The 23,381-nt window shown below is 36.4% G+C and overlaps 1 protein-coding gene across 12 annotated transcripts in view; it reads right to left on the reverse strand.

The window, feature by feature from the left end:
• SETD5 (SET domain containing 5) overlaps positions 1 to 23,381 on the reverse strand; it is an 84,159-nt gene that overhangs the window by 42,086 nt on the left and 18,692 nt on the right. For 4 of the 12 annotated variants that reach the window (XM_038565760.1, XM_038565752.1, XM_038565758.1 and 1 more), the window contains exons 2-4: positions 8,774 to 8,833; positions 4,300 to 4,486; positions 3,254 to 3,478 (exon numbers count right to left, since the gene is read on the reverse strand). Coding sequence is in view for 5 of the 12 variants with exons in the window: in XM_038565761.1 (XP_038421689.1) it covers positions 4,300 to 4,370 (71 nt within the window). In the remaining 7 variants the exon portion in view is untranslated. Of the gene's footprint in view, positions 1 to 3,253; positions 3,479 to 3,638; positions 3,737 to 4,299; positions 4,487 to 8,773; positions 8,834 to 23,381 lie in introns of those variants that run through there. The other 8 variants (XM_038565761.1, XM_038565756.1, XM_038565755.1 and 5 more) reach the window with 5 other exon arrangements.

Consider the following 23,381-nt stretch of genomic DNA (forward strand, 5'->3'; position numbering starts at 1 on the left):
TTATATTTATCATACCTCTCATCTTGATGAACCCCCAAACACCTTATTAGAGTAATAATTTCTCATCCACCAATGACATGCAAGCATATCACGGACACAATTACTTAACAGCTGCATGGTAATACCACAGAACTTCAAAATAATCAAAACTGTACTCAGAGTTTTATTGTCCATTGACAAATAATAAAAGTTGTGGCTACCATTCTGGATTGCCCATTATTTTCTAGGTGCTCTTATCTATGTTAATTCATTTACTCTGCAACTAGTAAACACGGTAAATAGCACCCCATTTTTACAGAAGTTGAGGTGGTGAGATTACCAAAGTCCATACAGTGACAGAGCCAGAATTTGAAATAATGTCTAACTCCAAATCCTATGCTCTTTCAACTATGCCTAACTGGTTTGGAAAACCAGGGTAACATTCTATCTTTAGAGAAAATCTTAAGAAAATTTAAGTAACCAGGCTTATTGAGAAGCTTGGTTTAGTATCTTTTCATACCCTCATTAAGTGGAAAGCAAACTGTTCAAGTATAATTTATTAATATAAAAAATTATAAATGTTCAAATTTAGAAATATAATTTTAAGCCTTTACTTGATAATAAAAAGGCATAGCTAACAAAGGACAAAATACACGATTTTTTTTTTTTCCAAAATACAAGTTTTTGGGAAAAAAAGAACTTTTAACTGTGACTGTTACCTGGTTAAGTTTTAGGGAATTTTGAAAGATAATTAAGGAATGCAACTGTATGACTTTGCCGAACTCAATAAAGGATTATCTGGCATTTAAATTAACTAGAACAGAGATTCACAAATTAGAAACCCCAAACACATATACAACTCAGCCTTAGAGATCAGACAGTCTTTTAGGAAATCAAGTAATGCATAGTTTGCATTAAGGAACATACGCTTTTCCTGCCTGGAAGTCTAGTATACAATACACAGTACTTGGCAGGAATAAAGTGTGCAGTTCAATGTGGTGCAATGTCAGCTGAGAAGTGAGGGATAAAAGAAAATTCTGAGATATATCCAACTCACCCAGTTATATGCTCCAAAACTGTGAGAAGGGATCTTATTAATAACAGCAAAGGTAATTTCTAGGTGAAGAAGAACTTTAGACATAGGAAAGTATTCTGTTAGTGAAGTGCATGCATTTTATTCTTTTAGAGTGTCTGCAAGATGGGATCTGGAGTGGGGTACATCAAGAATGCAGGTCAGTATTCTTGAGAAAAGATGATCTGACATGGCTCACTGAGAGGCAATCAGCTCTGAGTATTAGGAAACAGGTGGGGTTTCCTAAATGAAACTGACGGCAAACAAGCATTAATAAAATGAAGGTAGAATTTAGTTTCTATGATGGACAGTTAAGAGAAAGTAATAACTTTCAACATTGTTAATTCACTTAATAAACAAGTATTCCAAGAAAGCTATATATATATTTTATATAAGAGATTTTGTACCACTGAACACATGGGGTGAAACATGGCAGCTGTTTATTAGAAATGGAATTTTTTTGGACGGGAAAAAGGAAAGTGGCATGAAATAAAAGATGGCCATGGAGATGGAGCTATGTTGGTTGTATCTTACCCATCTCCAAACTGGGTAAATATGAACATATGCACTTCATGTGCAAGTCTAGGGAATAAAAATAAAATGTATATTGTGGAGGTTAAAAGGCCATCCCACTGGAAAATACTTTCTCGTAAAGCACAGCATTTAACATCTTGCTATGCGTGCCAAATATTAAAATTTAAGCTCATATCTTTTGATGAGGAAACTGCAATATCCATACAGGCTATTAATTAAATAGTTACATGCTGACAGATAACTACACTATATTCTACGATACACTTGACATATATATCAACTCTTACCTATGTTTCAAAATACGGATTAAAATCTGGAATATTAAGATTGCATTTCCTTATTAGCCAACCATTTTATGCAAATGTAATTATAGCCTATGTTTGAACTGCTATGACAGTTGGGTATATACAAAGAAGCCATGCTTACAACAGATAAGGCACTGATTGTGTTTTAAATACAACATGCAACCAGCTGCAATAATGCTACCTCTTGGAAAATATCTGAAATTCTTTTATGGCAGAATTATAAATTCAGAAAAATCCTTGCTTTTATTGTTTTATCTAGAAGTTCTCCTACAAATACTTAAAAAATGCATAATGCATACTGTTATCAGATTTAAAATCCCATAAGGTCTAGGTCCCTTACTCAATTGAGTATGTTGCCCTTCATACCAAGTTTAATCTTAGAGTACCTGAAACAGTGGAATATGCATGACAGTGGAATATGCATGGTGAAACATTAACAAATATCATCTAAAATGTAACAGAATGGTACATAAGGTAATTGGTGACATTCTCTTGCTTTGTAGAAATACTAAGCGAGTAACGATATAATTAGTTATAACAACATTATTAGAAATCTGTCAAGAAATCAGATGAAAATGTTTCAGAAAATAGGAACACTGTAGTCAAATTTTTAGGCCAAAAGTCTACAAATACTTTTGGACTCCCTAGCAGCATTTATGGGTGGTCATCTCTGCACTCTAGGAAAAACACCAGTTTTAAGAACAATTGCTTTAGGCTTTTTTCTCTACTAGTTCCAAAGTCAGTGATTTAATCTCTCTGTTGAAATTTCTCACAAATGTTAATGCTATCTCCCTGTGTAGTTTGTTAGTCAATCTGTGTAAGAGGTAGTGGTTGACTTTATAAAAATCTATTAACACTATATAATTATAGTTCCTAATGCAAGAAGATTTTTTAAGTATTTGGGAAATAGCTGTAGACTTGGAAGTCTCAGCTACCAGCATAACTAAATCTATTTGGCATGCAAAAAAATAAAACAAAACAGGAAAAAAAGCCCTGGAAGGAACACAATTCCACCCTTCCCATCCCCCTACCCTCCATCGTCCTTTTTATATGGAAATAAGGTCAAAAACTTTCAGTTCTAGCCTACCCCAGAATATAGTATACTGCTTCTTGGGGTAGCTTCATTTTAAGTCTTCCTCTTTAAGGAAGACAATAGACAGTTAAGTAATCCTAGGTGGCTTTGTGAAGAAAAATATACATGCTCTTTACTATATTCTCAGTGTTAAGGAAGAAAACCACTATTAACCAGGGATGCAGTTGAACCCAGAGCTCTGGTACAGTTGCTTTGCTTTGCTGAAGGGGAAAGAATCCCCAGGGACTATGAAAATGGCAAGAGAAACAGGGGAATTAGAGCAACACCCACCTCACTCAAGAAGTGGCTGTGGGATCAAGAGTCTGAACTGGACCTGAACATATTCAAAACACCAGGATTTTTCCAGCCCAGACCCTAATCCCTGGTACTGCCTGGAATAGACTTGGCTTCTGGGGGTGTGCTGCCCCCTAGGCCCCTTGGGTCTCTTTCGCTGGACTTTCACATCCTGGTGTAGTGCCACTTCGTCTTGAAAGGTAGGGGGCTTCCACTTCCTTTCTGTAAGCAAGGAAGATTGGGTACAAGGGAGGTAAAAGGACAAGAGGGGGAATCTGTGAGCAGGGGGAATCTTGGACAACTTAAAAGAGAAGGGATACAAAAGGCTAAAATTTTTTAAACTGTGAATAATAATATATAAAGTTTTATAATGAAGGCCTACCTTCATTGCCATTTGGTATTTAAATTCTTCAAGAATTGAGAGTCTATTTTAGGGATTGGGCTTTTCGACAAACTCTGAATTCCTAAAGCTGCTCTTAGCTGAAAAAAAAGTTTGGTACCACTGATTTTGAAGGTCCTCTTTCTAGGCAATGAATATTATATAAAAACAGATGACACTGCTTTCAATGTTTTCTACCCCAAATATCAGAAGTTTTAAGTAACCTGCCCATATAAAGTTTTAGCCCCTTTACTCTACAACAGTGAGAAGTACATAGGAAGAGGCCTTCAAGGAAAATCAGTTGGAGAGAATTTCTCTTTATCTCCATTCATCAATAATCATTAACTCTACAGAAGCAGGTAGTGACACCTACTTTATTTCAATCTTCCCCACCCATCAAAACAAATGAGGATGTAATCACTACTGCGCAAATTTAATTCAATTATATTATTTACTAAGAACCCCCCCTCCCCTAATTCTTTCCTCCCCTTTCTAACTCCTTTTTTACCCTCCAGCTTCTATGGGCAAAAAGGGAAAGGTCTAATGTCATTTAGAGTGGGCTAGGCTTGGGTTTAGAAAATACTGCATACTTATTAGAGGCCCATAAGAAAGTTATCTCCATACAAACTGGTAACACATCTACTACCCAGAAAGTAGCACTTACTCTGATCCAGCAGCCATATCTGAGTAGGATGTATCTGGTGTGGTGACTCCCAGAGGGATTGCAATGCTCATGACGTCCAATGCAGCAGAGAGTGGAAATCACGGGGTCCAATTAATGGAGACTGGCCACTCTGAGAGTGGGGGTGAGCTGCACAGCCTTAACCAACATGTTATGGACATGAGGAATCCTGCCACAGAAAAGGAAAATATCTAATAACCAGACAGTTTGTCAAATTTATCCTAAATGCTACTGAATATTTTTCCATTTTATTTATTTTTTTTAAGAAAAGATATATATATTTAATTTGAGAGAGAAAAAGATCGAATAAGCACAAGTGAGGGAGGGACAGAGGGAGAGAGAGAATCTTAAGCAGACTTCCTGCTAAGCATGGAGCCCGATGTGGGGCTCTATCCTACAACCCTAAGATCACAACCTGAGCCAAAACCAAGAGTCAGATGCTCAACAGAGTGAGCCACCCAAGTATCCCTATTCTGCCATTTTAAAAATAAGTCTTTTAAAGGATAAATATAAAACAAGTACAGCAAAGGGTCTACACATTATCCTATTTTCTTGTATACTGCCTTAGTATGTATGTATGTATGTATTTATTGCATTAGTGTTTTAAAACATGAGGTAACAAAAGTTATGCTTACTTTTCATTTGTTCTATTAATTTTTAAAGAAGATTTTATTTATTTATTCATGAGAGACACAGAGAGAGGCAGAGACACAGGTAGAGGGAGAAGCAGGCTCTACTCAGGGAGCCCAACGTGGGACTTGATCCCAGGACTCCAGGATCATGCCCCCGGCCGAAGGCAGGCGCCACACCACTGAGGCACCCAGGGATCGCCCTCTATTTCTATTTTAATTTTTTTCTTTTTAGCTAAAGGGGAAGTATAGTCTGTGTAGCTCACTAGCCAAGTACATTTCCATCATTTAACAACTGCTTAAACAAAATTTTTTAGCAGCCTAGGACCTATATAAGTTTCAATGTATAGGATAGTAAATAGAAATAACAAAGTTTAACTAAATTCTTTAGCAATTAAAGACCTTCATTTAGAGGCTCTTGGCTTGCTCAATTGGTGGAGCATGCTACTCTTGATCCTGTGGTCATGAGTTCAAGCCCCACGCTAGGTGCAGAGCTTACTTAAAAAACAAAAAAGAAAACAAGCAATATCTTCATTTAAGTATTTTTTCCCCTTAGGCCACAAATAAATGTAATTTTACCAGCAACCAACAAAGTTATTTCTTCTATATTAAATATGATAAAAGATATGTTTACATACAGTTGTTCTTATTGTCTTTTTGTATCACAGAACACTCTTTTCTTCCTTTGAAATCATTTTATTTTAACCATAACTTTCGGAGAAGATGCAACAGTTTTAACTATATTTGTGAGGCCATATCCACTGCTAGGTATAAATAAAAACATATAGATTAGTTTCATGATAAAGATTAGGAAATTTTCTATGGAAAAGTAGTGAGGATACCCTGAGTTGCTGATCATAACCAGTGGAAATTTGGGAACAGAAGGACTCAAAAACTACTAAAGTGTAAGAAATCCATTAGAAGTATAAAAGTACAAAAAAAGTATAAAAGTACAGTAAGAGAGTGGGGTGCCTGGCTCCCTTACTAGAGCATGTGACTCTTGATCTTGGAATTATAAGGTTGAGCCTCAAGTTAGGTGTAGAGATCACTTAAAAATAAAATTTTCAAGGGGTGCCTGGGTGGCTCAGTTCTCTAAAAGTCTAACTCTTGATTTTGGTTCAGATCATGATCCCAGAGTCTAGAGACTGAGCCCTGTATCAGGCTCCATGCTGATTGTGGAGGCTGCTTAAGCTTTTCTCTCTCTCCCTCTCCCCTAACCATCCTTTTCTCTCTCTCCCTCTCTCAAAAAAAAAAAAAAAAAAAAAAAAAAAACTTAAAAAAAAGGAGTATATTAAGAGATTTGGAGGTATGGTGTAAAGGGGGAAATTTTACTATTTTACATTAGTGGTTTTATATTAAACTATTGAAAGAATGAAACCAGAAGCATTTTATGTGGGAAAAAAGTCTGTGTGAATGTTAAAAGCCTAGATTAATAAAGATTTTTGCAAAAAGTCTACAGAAAGAGTTGTGATTGATATGCTGATTCATCTTAAGACAAGACAGGAGAAAAATCAAACAACTACTTATGTTAAAGATTTTTAATGAAAAGTATGTGATACTAAGTCAATCCAAGGAATTAATACAAATTTTAAGTGACAGACCACATAAGATGCTTAAATCATATTTTGATATATGAAGCAAATCAACATAAGAAAACCAATTGTGAACAGTGAGTTAGGCCAAGCTTTTAAGAACACATAAAGAGAATATTACTCTTTTGTGTTATTTTAGAATACTGGAAACAGCTATAAACTAAGCAGCCCTCCCTGGCACCTACACTTTGCAAAGAGCTGGATCTCATCAAGATCTAGGACTCTTCAAATCTGGGTGAAGGCAAGACACCGGTTCCTATACAACTGGAGGCAACACAATGCTAGACTTTGGACTAAAAATGAAAAAAGGCAAATTTTCCTATTGTTTCTTCACAGCTTACAAAAGAAGTGACTAATATAACTCTTTGGATCCATCTGACACGGAAAATATTTACTTTCTCTAACAATATATCCATACAGATTTAGGCAGTACATCCTTTACTTCTGGGAAATTGAAATAAAATCTACAAATAATAGAAGAGAGAATACTTATCAAATAAGCTCAGAAAAATAGTTAAATATTGGGTATTGTTGGTTACAACTCTTCCTCTAATTTAGTATCACTCTGTAACTTGAACTAAAAAGAAAAAAAAAAAAAAAACCAAAATCCCAGAAGCTGTCTGGCTTGATAATCAAAACACAATCTGATAATGATCATACCTCTCTTAAATATAGGAATCTCAATTACATGTTACATTTTCAGTAAAGGATAAAAAAAAAGTTATTCAACACATTAAAAAGCCTTTATCATAGCTATTACTATTCTATGCCCATAAAAAAAAGTAGGCTTCTAGAAGAAAGGCAACTTATAAACTTAAGCTGATAATTATTTTTCGGAGTAATCTAAAAAAAATACTAAAAGGAAAAAAATGGGAAAATTATTACAGATAATATTTCCTTAATGAGTATATAAATGATTAACATATTCCTTTTTTTTTGATTAACATATTCCTTACTGAAATCTCAAACCAGCTAATTTGGAGACCTGATAAATATAAGAAACATTAACCACTTAACTATGAATTTCTTGTTCATGAATTCTTCCATCTTTCTTTTATCTAGTTTTGTAGGACTCTTCCTCTCTTCTGATAAAAACAATTATTACAGATTAGCATGACCATCTTCTAAATAATGCATTCACATCATGTGATGAGCATAAGGGAGGAAGGCACCTGATGTAATAATAAGCACTGGGTGTCACATGCAACTGAAAAATCACTAAATTCTACCTCTGAAATTACTACACTGTATGTGAACTAAAATTTAAATAAAATCTTGAAAATAAAAAAATAAATCAAGCTTTCACAATATTAGGGTTAATACCAAAAATGTTAAAACGATATTTCTCATATAACCCTGAGAATTGTTCCTTCCCTAAATAATACTCTGCAAAATGTGGCTATTAAAATATTAACTGAAGACTTTGTTTTAAAAGATTTTATTTACTTATTCATGAGAGACACACAGAGAGAGACAGAAACATAGGCAGAGGGAGAAGCAGGCTTCCTGCGGAGCCAAAGCGGGACTCAATCCTAGGACCCTGGGATCACAATCTGAGCCAAAGGCACTCAACCACTGAGCCACCTAGGTGCCCCTTAACCGAAGACTTTTTAACAGATCATCTATATGCAATATTTTACTACAATTACTCTAGTTTTACAAGCCAACAGACTCTGAGTATAGTTTACCAAACTTAGTAGTATAGAATTTATTAACTTACACATAATTTGGAGAGGTGCGTCCTAGAGTGAGAAGTTGTGTCTCTAGGTGAAACAATTTCAAGGTATCTTTACTTGTTAAATTTTTTGTCTCTTTCTACCAGAATATAAACTCTATGAGGACAAGATTTTTGTGTTTTATCCTCTGTTATACTTCCAATGTTTAGAATAGGGCCTGGCACAGGATGCCTGGGTGGCTCAGTGGTTGAGCGTCTTGCCTTTGGCTCAGGTTGTGATCCTTGCCAAAGTCCTGGGATTGAGTCCTGCATCAGGCTCCCCATGGTAAGCCTGCTTCTCCCTCTGCCTATGTCTCTGCCTCTCTCTGTGTGTCATGAATAAATAAATAAAATCTCAAAGAAAAAAGAAGAGAAGAGAAAAGAAAAGAATTGTACCTGGCATAAAGCAAGTGTTTGAGAATGCTTGCTGAATGAATTATCACCATTTATTTCAGCATATGATTTTAACATCCATTATAATATAAAAATTAAAACAAATGTAAAGGATTTGACTTAGTCACCTTTTTATAGACCTCCAAATATGAAGTCCCCCAAAATTATCTGCCAGTAGCTCTGAAGACCTAGAAAGAGTTGAGACACAGATTAGTACAGAAAGAAGTAACAAAATGGACACAAAGAATAGAATTATATGGAATATTTTCTTTTTATTCTTTAAAAGAGAGAGAGCAAGCAGGTATATGCATGAGTAGGGGTGAAGGGAGAGTGGGGCAGAGGGAGAGACAATCTTAAGGAGGCTCCACACTCAGCAAGGAGCTCAGTGCAATGTGGGGCTTGATCTCACAACCCTGAGATCATACATGAGCTGAAATCAGAGTCATAAGCTTAATACCATCCAGGTGCCCCAAATCATATAGGATATTTTAACAGTAATTTATTTCATTTCTACATATTGCCTTGTTAACTATCCTATGTTTCATTTAGTACTCTATTTTTGTCCTTTAACCATGATATACTATTTTTGTATAAAGCCAAAACCTAAAAAAAGAATGGAAAAGGAAATTGTCTTTATTAGACTTAAGTGGAAAATATTATGTCACTGGGTAATCCTCTGTTCTTCAAATGAGAATTTTCTCGCATTTCCCAAGGGATTCCTTCTGATCTCTCCTAGGAGGTACTTCTCCTCCACTGACCCACTCCCAAATTCAGAGGCATTTCTTTAACCAAATGTCAAGTTTACTACTCTCCAGTCAGACAAGGACATCACCTATTAAAGTATAAATCCATATTATTTCTCCCCTTCCCCTACTTTCATCAAGTCGATCCTCTGTCCTACTAAAAAAAAAAAAAAAGACAATTGGGAGTTAATTCTACTTGTGAGACACTCCATAAAAGAATATGTGGGGGAAAAAAAAAAAAGTGGAAAAAGAGAGCCTTAATTAACTTTCTACCCTCCAAAAAGTAAAAGATAACAGGTGATTTTGGGAGGCAAAAAGTCAGCTTTTTAAAAGATTTTATTTATTTATTCATGAGACACAGAGAGTGAGAGAGGCAGAGACACAGGCAGAGGGAGAAGCAGGCTCCCACGCAGGGAGCCCGACATGGGACTTGATCCTGGGTCTCCAGGATCACGCCGTGGGCTGAAAGCGGCGCTAAACTGTTGAGCCACCTGGGCTCCCCCAAAAAGTCAAATTTAACATTAGCCAGAATAGGGAATTAATATCTAAATGTTAACGTATTATGTATATGAAAAGAGCTGTTTTGGGGATTCCAGTTATCAAGCAATAGGGGAGGAATGTACTTTTATGTCAATATTTTGTGGGCTTCTAATTTACAAAAAATTGGAAAATAAACTATTCCTTATTTTTTTAAAAACAAGATTTTTATTTAATTGACAGAGAGAGAGAGAATATGAACAGAGGGAGGGGCAGAGGGAGAGAGAAAGAGAGAGAGGGAGAAACGGAATCCCAGCTTAGCATGGAGCCCAACCCAGGGCTCCATCTCAGGGCCCTGAGATGATGACCTGAGTAGAAGGCAGACACTTAACCAACTGAGCTACCCCAGGCGCCCCTAACTATTCTTTAGAAAGAACTTTAAAAAAGCATGCTCAGAATTACTATAAAAATAAAAGGTATGAAGGTAACAACCAAAGGAAGAATAAAAAAACAAACCAAGAAGAAGTAGACTCCTTTAGCAACAACAAATAAGAAAGAAGGTAAAAAAAATGACAAAAAGAAAAAGAGAACTAAATATATGGATGTACAGCAGGGGGAAAATGAATGTATCAGAATTTCAATTTCAAATCAGTTTAACCTTTTCCAGAACAATTCATCAGAATCCATAGAAGACTAGCAAGTTCTTAGATTCAGAAGCAGAACTAGCCAAGTCTCCCAGTACAGAGTACTCTTTCGAGAAGTCTTCATTTACACACACATAAAGTTTCTGGAGAAAAGACTGTTAAATAGAACATGACAAAAATGTTTTATAATTACCCGTCTTTTTAATTGGGTTCAGAAATGGTCAATAGTCTCTGTATGTGTCATTCTGACAGTCTTTTCTCTATATGACTTGCTGAAAGCACAAGACCCATGTGATCTCTTTGGTCACTCTCAGAGCAGACAGACAAAAAGTGTTTTAAGAACAATTCCAACAGGGATTTCAGAAAAAGAAATTGCATCAGCCAGGTGAGCCGGAAGCAGCTGGGAGACAAGAGTCCAATAAACAGCCAATCCAATGAAAGAAATTCAGAACAAGTCTGCTTCAGTAATCCTGTGAAGAGGACTGGCAGGAAGAGGAGTGCCGCTTTAGAAAGAGAACAGGCCTCATATGCTTCAGACAGTCTTTGTACTGAGGCTGTGGACCTTGGCCATTCTCCCAGAAATGATGCAATCCTGATGAACAAGATCTGCTGCCAGAGAAACAATTGTTAACAGCCTATGCAGACAGCAACTCAGCCAAGGCGTAATCTCTGATCGACTCTTCACAAACCCCCAGAAAGCCAAATCTCTTCCTCAATTTTGATCTCTGACAAAACATGCAAGTGAATATATACATTTAAATATATACAAACAAGCCATCTTTCCAAAATGCCCCTTTCCTTTTAATTATTTTGGTTTTCAGTACCAATCATTCATAACTAAATTTTAAATAAAACACTAAGAGCATTTCTGCTTTTATGAGTACAGTCCTCCAAGCATAACAACAACAAGGTATTAAATTAAAAGCAAGGTATTAACAAGGTTGAAATTTTACACTTCTTTTTCCTCACTTTCTTTAGAAAACGTTTTGAAAAAAAAAAAAAAAGAAAAAAGAAAACGTTTTGAAAAGTAGTAGTGGCATCCCTATGTATGAAAATCATTCTGGAATCTAGGATCCAATTATGAGATTTCAAAGTAAGGACAAACATGCACATTCACTAATTCAGGGACAGGAAGGCATATTTTGTAGTCATTTTTGAAGTTACATGACTCAGTATGTTAAAGATAGTCATGTATTAGAGAGGGAAAATCTCTTGTTTAGGCTGACATAAACAGAAGGTTGAATAGTAACACACAATTTACAATGTTTCCTTTTCTCAAGGGCAACAATATTACTTCAGATCTTTTAAGAGGGTTAATGATTATTTTCATCTTAGTAGCAAAAACTATTTTGGAATCTAAATTTAAAATATCCTCAATTTAAAAATCCTCCCTAGATCCCTCATCTCCTAGGTCTGGTTTCCTTTTCAGAGTTTTAGTATTAAGTTGTACATACAGTACCATTATAAAATTATTAGGATTTTACCCCATCATTTACTAAATAAAAGACCCTGCATACAACAAATCTCAGTTCTCTAAATTCCAACTAGCCATAAGCTACAATCAACCAAATTTCTTCCTTTTGAAAGCATTAACTCTTAAACTGGGATTCACTAAAAACACAAGCATCTAAGATGTCTCCTGAAATTAATATATTCAGCTCAATCTACTACCCTCATTTTAAGCTATTAAATAATAAAAAATAACAGATAGAATAACTCTAAAGCAATAAAAGATGTACAGAAGGTCAGTCTGTGAATAAATTTAAAGAAAAAAAATTTCAGGAAAGTTTTCAGTAAGGGTTAAGAGAAAATCGCTATTAGTTAAGATTCAATTTCTGAACCTGATTTTTCAAAATCTTGTCACACACGTAAGTTGAATTTATTCTTAAATACTTTAAAAAAAAAAGATTATTTACTTGAGAGAGCAAGTACACACTCATGTGAGCAGAGGGAGGATCAGAGAGAGAGAATTTCAAGCAGACCCTCTGATGGGGTGGAGGCAACCTGGGGCTCGATCTTATGACCTGAGGCAAAATCAAGAGTCGGATGCTCAACTGAATGAGCCGCCTAGACACCTCTATTCTTGAATACTTCTATACTTCAGTTTCTTCTATTAAACAACTTCATAAAATAATAAAAAGGAGAGACAGGGAAAGACTATTAAGTTTTTTAAACATTATTATCCTTAATTTTTAAATCACAAGCAGTTAAAAAATGCAATAAATATATGAATGCATTTTTATCTACAGGACCAACTTGTCTAAGAACTAATGTGGCAGCTGCCATTTATGTGCTTCTCTTTCATCTTCAATCTAAACTGAAGTATTAAGGAAAAAACATTGCCATTGTACTGTAATGTATCACTTTTGCCCCTGAGAAAAGAAAAAATGCATTAGGAAAAAGTACTATATTAAGCAGGAAAACTGAGTTCTAGCCTACAACTTAAATAGTTGGTGATCTCAGAAAAACCACTTTTTTTTTTTTTTAAGATTTTATTTACTTATTCATGAGAGGCACACAGAGAGAGGCAGAGACACAGGCAGAGGAAGAAGCAGGTTCCATGCAGGGAGTCTGACGTGGGACTCAATCCTGGGACTCCAGGATCACGACCTGAGTGGAAGGCAGATGCTCAACCGCTGAGCCACCCAGGCGTCCCAAGAAAAATCACTTTTTATATACAATCTTTAATTCCTCAAAGTAAAATCTTACTGGGCTTCATTCTGCTTCAGATATCTATGAATCCTGGCACTGGCTTAGGCAGGCAATTCATGCAATGTCTCAAAGTTTCAGTTTTCTCATCTGTACAATAGAAAAAATAATAATACCTGTCCTGCTCACTCACAAGTACATATGGAGTAGCATTTGTAGCAAATAAAGAGTCTAAATGGCTCTCTGCAACCTTTAAACATATGTGAAGAGGAGCCCTTACCTAATGATCTCAATGTAGCTAACAATTATTTTCACTATTCTCCAACAGCGTGTATTTCAATTCTGCTACTGTAACTAAAGTGAGAAGAGGATATGCTGGGAAACATGAAAAAACAGTGAAAAAAAAAAAAAACAGTGTAGCAGAGTTAAGTGATAAGCATTACAAGAATTACTGGCAAATAGGCGATGAACTCTAAGAAAAGATGACTGTGCTCAGAGATCTAGTGAAAATTCATATAATTGGGATGGTATAAACTGTAGTTAGGCTTAAAATCTGAAGCAAGTTAATGCAGGCAAAGAATCTAGGAGAAGTGTAGGGCTGAAGATGAAGAAAAGAGAAAAACTGGAGGTAAACAATGGAGATTAAAGAAATTTAGACTAAGGTAATTTAGAGTCAAGACAACGTTTTCTTTATTTCTATTTATTACCATTTACTTTAGATGGCAACATTTGAATTAAAACAAATTTTTAAAACTTAAGCATCGATTATTACTGGTTCTATGCCAGACACACAAGTCCAGATTAAAATTCCTGGCTCTTGGGATTTATATTACCTAGATTTACCAGTTTTTTCCTTCCTTCCTTCCTTCCTTCCTTCCTTCCTTCCTTCCTTCCTTCCTTCCTTCCTCCTCCCTCCCTCCCTCCCTCCCTCCCTCCCTCCCTCCCTCCTTCCTCAAACATGAAGTGAGTAACTACTATATATAAAAACTATGTTAAGTGCTATTTTAAGATGTTTCTTTTATCCAAAGCAGGAGAGGGTAGGCAATTTGCAAACTCTTCAGGCTTGCCTATGTGCCAAGTATTACATTTTCACAACCATGAGGGGAAAAAAAAAATCCTAAAGTGTATCTCTACAATTAAGGAGTCATTCTGAAGAGAAAACACCCTCCTTTCAAAGAAAGAAAACCCCAGACCACTCCACAGTTTACCAGTGACACAGAGGTCTCTTATAGAAAGATTTTTAAAATAAATCTCTTGAATTGTTTAGACAAGACTTAAGAATTAAGGACAACAGGCAACAAGAACCCTCAAAACTGACAAAAAGAACCTGACCATACATGTTTTGGGATTAGTAGGCAGACCAGGTGGCTAAGTATATAAAAAGTAAAGGAATTTAAAGCTTAACAATTCTGACATGCACAAAAGAGATCCCCTCTCCAACCAATAGCTGTATCTGTATTTTTAACATATTATCGAGATAATAAATGCTTGTGAAAATAGGCAAACTTTACAAAAGCATAAAAAAGTAGAAGTGAAATTCTCACATAATTCCACTTTCCAAAGATACCCCCAAAATAAGTGGTAACTCTATTGTTCTATAATCTGCTTTGTTCATTTAGTAGTAGGTTTTAGACATCTTTCTATATGCATATATACAAATTTACTTCTTCCTCTTACAGTATCTATTCTATGGATCTACTGTAAGTCATCCTCTGCAGGTTGATGTTTAGATTGTTACTAATTTTCCATAATAAATACAACTCAACAGTCATGTACACATGCTTTTCTTTAACATACACATTTTCTTAGGATACATTCTTAGATGTGGAACTGCTAAAATGTCATGACCATGTATCAGAGATGTCAAACCACTCTCCACAAAGTTAAAACCATTTAATACAGTCCTACATAGTGTGTGAATGCTGGCTACATTTTCTCATAAGGTTTAAAATAATTTCAATTCTAACTCTACTCATAGAATCTTATGTTTAGAAGACTCCACATTCTAGAAGAAAATACTAAAACGAAACTCAACTGCAAATTCAACAATTCTGATATATTTTTATGACTACTGACTGGATGTGCTATTGTCCTATGAAATTCTTATATACTAAGAGATCTCATTTGCTTTTTCACTAAATTTGGGCTGTGATCTTCAAAATAAAACATAGATAAAGCACTATTTCAGAACAAAAGTATTTTATGGTTGTCCCATATAATTTTTAACCGAACGCACCAAGATCTAAATTTCTTCTTCCAGTAATGAAAAAAACAATGTTAACCACCTGTAACCTAGCTAACTAGCATTTGTAGGGTTCTGATGGAAAAAATTCAAGTAATCTAGATTTGAGCTCTTTAGTTTCTTTTTTTAAAAAAATTTTTTTTTATTTATTTATGATAGTCATAGTCACAGAGAGAGAGAGAGAGAGAGAGGCAGAGACACAGGCAGAGGGAGAAGCAGGCTCCATGCACCGGGAGCCCGACGTGGGATTCGATCCCGGGTCTCCAGGATCGCGCCCTGGGCCAAAGGCAGGCGCCAAACCGCTGCGCCACCCAGGGATCTCTGAGCTCTTTAGTTTCAAAGAAGTTATCAAAACTCTGATCTAGGGGTGCCTGGCTGGCTCAGTCAGAAGAGCATCAGACTCTTGATCTCAGGGTTTTGAGTTCAAGCCCCATGCAGGGTGTAGATTACTTAAATAAATAAACTTAAAAAACAAAACCAAAAAAACTCTGTTCTAGTAGTTCTATCTCAGAGTATAAAATAGGATGCCCCTCATTTTTAATTACACTTGGAAAGAGAAAAAAACTTTAAAACTCTAAGAGACTTGTTAATACTGATTTATGAAGAAATAAAGCCAAAATACTAAATTTTTAGAGTGCCTATAAATGAAGCAAAGAACCCCTCTCCTTTCTGCTGTGCTTGCTCTAGCACCTGACTGAGAGCCTGGATGGAGAGCTATTACTTTCTCCTTTGAAATGCTTTCTATAGACTGTCTTTTATCCATCCATTCACCAACATTACTCAACCTCTTTATGATTTCAAGGTTGCATTATAGCAATGAACTGATCTCACTACCTCTGGGCTCTCAACCCTCCAATTATTCATTCTTTCATGACTTTAACCTTTCTAGAGCACAACTTCAATCATTATTATTCCACAATTAGAAATCTACAATGGCTTCCAAATACCTAATGGGTTAGTTCAAACTCCTTTGCCTGGGCAGCCTGGGTGGCTCAGCTGTTTAGCGCCGCCTTCAGCCCAGGTTGTGATCCTGGAGATCCAGGATCCTGGAGACCCGGGATCGAGTCCCACATCGGGCTCCCTGCATGGAGCCTGCTTCTCCCTCTGCCTGTGTCTCTGCCTCTCTCTCTGTGTGTCTCTCATGAATAAATAAATAAAATCTTAAAACACACACACACACACACACACACACACACAAAACTCTTTTGCCTGAATGGAGTAAGAATTTATTTGTTAATTACCTGTTACTCTATTTCTTCTCCTTCAAAATTTTATTCAGACTACTTCTCCTGATACTATTTTCTACATCCTTAAAAAACCTTTATTATGAAAAATTTCCAACAAATACAAAACAAAGAAAATCCTGTAATGAACTCATAAACCTTACCCAGCTTTAAACAATCAAATTGGGGGCACCTGGGTGGCTCAGTTAAGCGTCTATCTGAAGCTCAGGTCTTTTTCCCAGGGTCCTGGGATGAAGCCCAGCATCAGGCTCCCTGCTCAGCAGGGGGTCTGCTTCTCCCTCTCCACCCTGTGTTCTCTCCCTCAAATGTATAAATAATCTAAAAAAAAAAAAAAAAAAAAAAAAACAGTCAAACTGATAGCTAACTTACTTATCTGTAAATTCTCATCTTCTACAGGATTATTTTACAGCAAATGCCAGAAATATCAGTTATACACAACACACCTGCAGAGTGGAGTTATCCCTTGTTTACCATAAAAACGAGCGAAAGGGGTCTCTGACTATATGGTAGGTGGCTGTGACAAAGAAAGACTATCTTTTTTTGGTAAAAGTCAAGATGGATAGGGATGCCTGGGTCAGTGCTGAGCCTCTGCCTTAGGCTCAGGTGTGATCCCCAGTCCTGGGATTGAGTCCTACTACATCGGGCTTCCTCTGGGGAGCCTGCTTTGCCCTCTGCCTGTGTCTCTGCCTCTAAGTGTCTCTCATGAATAAATAAATAAAATCAGGGGATCTCTGGATGGCTCAGCGGTTTGGTGCCTGCCTTCAGCCCAGGGTGTGGCCCTGGAGTCTCAGGATTGAGTCCCACTTTGGGCTCCCTGCATGGAGCCTGCTTCTCCCTCTGCCTGTGTCTCTGCCCCCCTCTCTCTCTCTCTGAATGAATAAATAAATATTTAAAATAAATAAATAAAATCTTTTTTAAAAAAAGTTAAGATGGATAAAGAGCTTAATATAATTCACCAATTGATTTGCTGAGTAATGTTTAGGTTTTGCAATTATACAGTTATGGCTACTAAAAATGTCTTAATCATTTTTTCTAAAAATAAAAATAAAAAAAACCAACCAAAACTTTGCAATCGATTATTATTTAATGAATTTGTTGATAAAATTTCTTGTATTCTTGAGAATGCAAATCTCTCCTTATAGCAAAGCTAACTGCAAGTATACAGATGACTCACAGCTGTAATACAGCATTCCTATATATTCTATATGCCAATAAACAAAAATGGATAAAACACCCCCAAAACAGGTAAAATATATCCATAAACCTGTGTATTGAAGATAAGGACTGATTACACCACAGAAGCAATGGTTCATATTTGAGGTAGTGACCAGCTGTTCTTATTTTTAGCAACCAGTTTCTTAGAATACTAGGACAGGCTTAGTGATGACACTTAGGGTACTTAACCGAGGAGCACTTTCCAGTAAAAAAAAAAAAAAGATTCAGTAATAATGGTGTCGCAGAACAAAAGCATTTGGGGTGCATATGGGTGATTCCTATTTGAACTACAAAGCATACCTAAAGGTCCAGTTAGTGGAAAGTTAAGCCCAAGTCACTGTCAATGCAAACATATACCACTACATATTCTATTCCCAAACTACTCACCATAAGCTATACCAATGTCAATAAAATTAAACCTAAAATAATTTGTAATTTAAAAAGTGACAGTGATGGAAGATGAAGAGTAACTCAAAGAAAACACTGACATACACTGTTTTGCCTAAGCAAAAAATAAGCCTGCATTTACTCATACAGGTCACTGAGTAAAATGAAAACTTAGAAATGATGGGTACATTATTACCCTAGATGCCCAAGAAGATGAACATCTCTGGACCATATAGCCAGTGGTTTGTTGCAACATAGAAACTTAAAAGTTCCCATCATGCAAAACAAAAATATTTGACTTATGGATTATAAACATTTTCTCTAGAGATCTTAATATGAAAAATGATTTTAAAACCTTGACACAGATGCATCTTTGATCCAATTTCAGTAAACATTTCAGCTGTATTTAGGCCAAACTTCTCATTTGTTAATTAATTCTTATAATAAATTAGCCCCAGGACACTGACAAAATGGTACTTTTTAGTTAATGAAAACAACTAGCACAGTAAGCAGCTCCAAATTCTTATACAAAATAAAATCACCAGGGGGAATCCCTGGGTGGCGCAGCGGTTTGGCGCCTGCCTTTGGCCCAGGGCGCGATCCTGGAGACCCGGGATCGAATCCCACATCGGGCTCCCGGTGCATGGAGCCTGCTTCTCCCTCTGCCTGTGTCTCTGCGCCTCTCTCTCTCTCTCTGTGGCTATCATAAATAAATAAAAATTAAAAAAAAAAAAAAAAATAAAATAAAATCACCATAAACCATACTAAGTTTTACCAGTCATTTTATTGTATCCTTCAATCACCTCTGTTGTTTTTCCTGTCCTATCATAGTTTGACTCACAGCAATGTCCAGAATTCTAGCACTAAGTAAGTAGAGTAAAATACAAAGTATCTTAGGTTCACATGCTATTTTCTCTTTTTGTTAAAATATCTATTTTATAAATTTATCTTTTTCCCAAGTGAAAGATTTCTAAATGCTGAACATTACTGTATTTGAATACCGTATTTCCTTTTCCAGTACTTGGTAACCAATATACAAACTAAGACTTTTTTTTTTTAAATCCTAATCCCCAGATTTTGACAAATTTCTTGTAGACCACCACTGGTAACTTTAGTGGTTCTAAATCTTTTTGGAAAAAAAGGATAGCTTTTTTAAAATGTTAAGATTTGGGGGGTAAGGATGGGAGAATAGGTAAAAGGGGTTTAGAAGTTAGAAACTTCCGGCTATAAAGTAGGTCACAGGGGTGTAATGTACAGCATGGTGATTACAGGTAACATGTTTTATATTTGAAAATTGCTAGGAGAGTAGATCTTAAAAGTTCTCAGTACAAGAAAATACTTTTTTGGGTAACTATGTAAGGTGACAGATGTTGACTAGATTTACTGACATCATTTTGCAATGTATGCAAATATCATTATATTATATACCTGAAACTAATATGTCATACATCAAACATATCTCAATTTAAAAAATTGCTTTTTAAAATGAGGCCATTAGGGTGGGCACTGAGTCAATATGACTGAAGCTTGTAAGAAGAAAACAAAGTCACCAGGGAGGTGGGTGCATAGAAGGATGACCCTGGGAAAAGGCAGTAGTAGGAGGTAGCCATCTGCAAGCTCTGGAGAGAAAGCTCAGAAGAAACCAATGCTGCCAAACAGCTTGATCCTGGATTTCTAGTGCAGAAGCTTTTATCTATAGACTAGCAAAATACAGGGGGGAAAAAAAGGTTATGAATTTGGTAATGCATTAGACCCTTTGGAATTGGGGGTTTCCCCCCAAAAGTACTAGTGTCAATAATAATAATCACAGAGAACTGACAATACTTCCGCATAGTACCTTTTCATTTTATGTACTTTTTTTTTTTAAAAGATTTTATTTATTTATTCATGAGAGACACACAGAGAGAGATAGAGACACAGGCAGAGGGAGAAGCAGGCTCCATGCAGGGAACCCGATGTAGGACTCAACCCCAGGACCCCAGGATCAGGCCCTGGCCAGAAGGCAGGCGCTAAACCACTGAGCCACCTAGGGATCCCCCTCATTTTATATACTTAAAGACCACTGTCTATTTTGCTATGACAGTACTAAACAAATATCCTTGTAAATGTATTAGATGTTCGTTACTAAGTGTGACCAAAAAAGGGGAAACAAGAATCCCTGTCTTAGAAGATGCCCCCACTTTGACCTATTGGGCTAAACTACCGTGAACTCCCAACCCTCCTCATTAACTCAATGATGTCTTCACACTGATCTCTAAATTCTAAAACAAAACACCAATCAACCAACCAAACAACAACAAAAAACAAACGAATCAGCTCTTAACAAATTTAAGACTTAAGTATCCACTAAGATTCAAGATTGTGTTTTAAATCTTCCCCAATCTGTCTATGAAAGCAGGAAGGAAATCTAGTTGGGTCTAGTATCAATATGCAAAAATTGACCCCTGGGGGATGCCTGGGTGGCTCAGCTGGATGAGTGTCCAGAGTTGACTGTAGCTTATGTCATGATCTCAGGGTTGTGAGATCTAGCCTCGAGTCTCGCTCTGTTGCTGGGCTTGGAGGCCGCTTGGGATTCTCTCAGATCTCCCTTTCCCTCTGCCCCTTCTCTCTCTCTCTCTCTCTCTCTCTCTCATAAAATAAAATAAAATAACATATGGGCAGCCCGGTGGCTCAGCAGTTTAGCGCTGCCTTCAGCCCAGGGCGTGATCCTAGAGTCCTAGGATCGAGTTCTGCATCAGGCTCCTGCATGGAGCCTGCTTCACTCTCTGCCTATGTCTCTCTCTCTGTGTGTCTCTCATGAATAAATAAATAAAATCTTTAAAAAAATAATAAATCAAATTCCTGGCATAAACTAGCTTGTTACTGTTTTTCTGACTGATTTCAAACTTAATACTTCTTAGCTATTATTTGAGCAACAATATGAATTCTTACAAATCCTGCTTTGGTGAACTATTCAAAGGAGACAGTAGCTGTCTAATGTCTTCTTTGAAGGGACCTATAATGAATGTTTATTTGGCTATCAGCTTATTTTAATAAAAGAACACTAATTCATAAGGCAAAAAAGTTTTTACTTTGTAAAGATTTTATTTATTTGACAGAAAGAAAGAGAGAGTGCGTGCATACAAGCAGGGGTGCAACAGAGGGAGGAGAAGCAGACTCCTCGCTGAGCAGGGAGCCCGATGCAGGGCTCCATCCCAGGACCCAGGACTTGAGCCCAAGGCAGACACTTAACCGACTGAGCCACCCAGGTACCCTGGCAAAAAAGTTTTAGAAGTCTTGTAACTTCTAGACCTGTTATTAACGCCTTCTATTGATTTCTTTTTAAAAAGTTGAGTTTACCAATAATTGGTACACTGAGTATGCAGGAATGTCACGTTGATACAAGTAAAACTAAGTAGGTTTCAATCTCTAGTAGCAAAATTATGAATTTACAGATTATTTCTTTATAAGAAAACAAGCACATTCACAGGTGGGCTTTGTGGTGGTTTGCTGTTTGGCCAAGTAGATCAAAGAGGGGGCAACCATTTGAGGCTGAAGAACAAATTAAGTATCCTATCTTTCTCTCTTAAGAATCTGTAATTCTTGATTTTCTCTTTTGAAGAGAGATCACTGATTTCTGTGAAAATCTGATTAAGACTATGAACTTTTTCCTTAGAAAAACAGACAAAACTTGAGGTCAAAATTCTAGGGAGTCATAGGCCTCTGCTGCTCTCTCCTCTTTCCAGAACTGCAGCCTGTTTGATAAAGAAAGCCTATAACCGACTGAATGGCAAGGTATGGATGATTGAAAGAGGCCTACTGACTTTTTTTTAATATCAAGGAAGCCAAAATTTACACTTACTGTCATAAGGGATAGTGCCCAATTAAAACCCAACCACCCAATTCTGGTGGAGGATCCTAAAGAAAGAAAGGTCAAAACTGCAGAAAAGTAGCAATACCTAAAGTTTAAAAGAATGGGCAGACTATGCTGGCCATAGAAGGCTCCTTAAGTAAGTTAGGTAAAACAGCATAATGAAAAGATCCTGGAATCATGAGGACTTGACTCACTCTGTTATTAATTGCGTGATCACTGATTGACTTTGGTCATTTGTAAACGACTCCATTGCACTACTTTGAGAATTAAGTAAGATAGCATTCATAAGAGAACCTAGCAAGATACCTGGCATATTGTAGGTACCCACTTTTGGTATGTAGGGTTACACAATTAAAGAAGTAAACAGGAGCCATTTTGTGGCTTCCTAGGCAATAGTATAAAGTGGTGGAGAGGAACCCACAGTTTGAGTCTCATTAGTAATTTGCAAAGTCCACTAATAGTCACTGAGTAAACTGCACGTTCATCAAAACATCCCATCAGTTTTGTAAGCTCCATGCCCAGCATGGAGCCCAACACAGGGCTTGAACTCATGACCCTGACTGAGATTGCGGATCAAGAGTTGGATGCTTAACCAACTGAGCCACCCAAGTGCCCCGAGAAAATGTTTAACATTAACCTAATATATACAAGATATCTTTTCAGAAATTCAACCATCTCATAAAACGAAATCTATTAGTATACTGAATATACTGTTAATTGACCCAACTGTTTCCTCAATCTTCTGGATGGGAATGATTTCCAAAATCCATAGACTTCATTATTATTATTTCCTTTAAGTACAAAATCATTATATATCTATGTAGCTATTCTGTTTTCCTGTTGACTGGAAATATCATGTGATAGTCACAAGAGGAACTGGGCTCAGAGGGCTAGTAATACTACTGGGGAGAGATGAAACCATCTGAGTGTGTTTACTAAGTCAGCCTTATCAAGACCCACAACCCCCAAGTCTATAGATACTTTTATTTTAAACTTTAAAGATTTTATTGTGAAAAATGTCAAACAAATATAAACGTAAAGTTTTATGAGTAATATCATTTATTCATCATTGTTTCAATAATTACCAACTCTAATCTTGTTTCATCTATTACCTCTCCTCCATTCTAAAGCCAACACCAGCAATTTAACATTTCATCTATACTTTAGCATGTATCTTTGAAAGACAGAGTCTTTTAAAAAAGAAAACGTGTGCATTTTCATTCCTGTTTTAAGGGGAAAGAAGAAAATAACTTTAGCCCACCATTTTGCCCTTTCCTAGAAT

This window comes from Canis lupus, chromosome 20 (assembly GCF_011100685.1).
Source record: "Canis lupus familiaris isolate Mischka breed German Shepherd chromosome 20, alternate assembly UU_Cfam_GSD_1.0, whole genome shotgun sequence".
Classification (NCBI taxonomy): domain Eukaryota; kingdom Metazoa; phylum Chordata; class Mammalia; order Carnivora; family Canidae; genus Canis; species Canis lupus.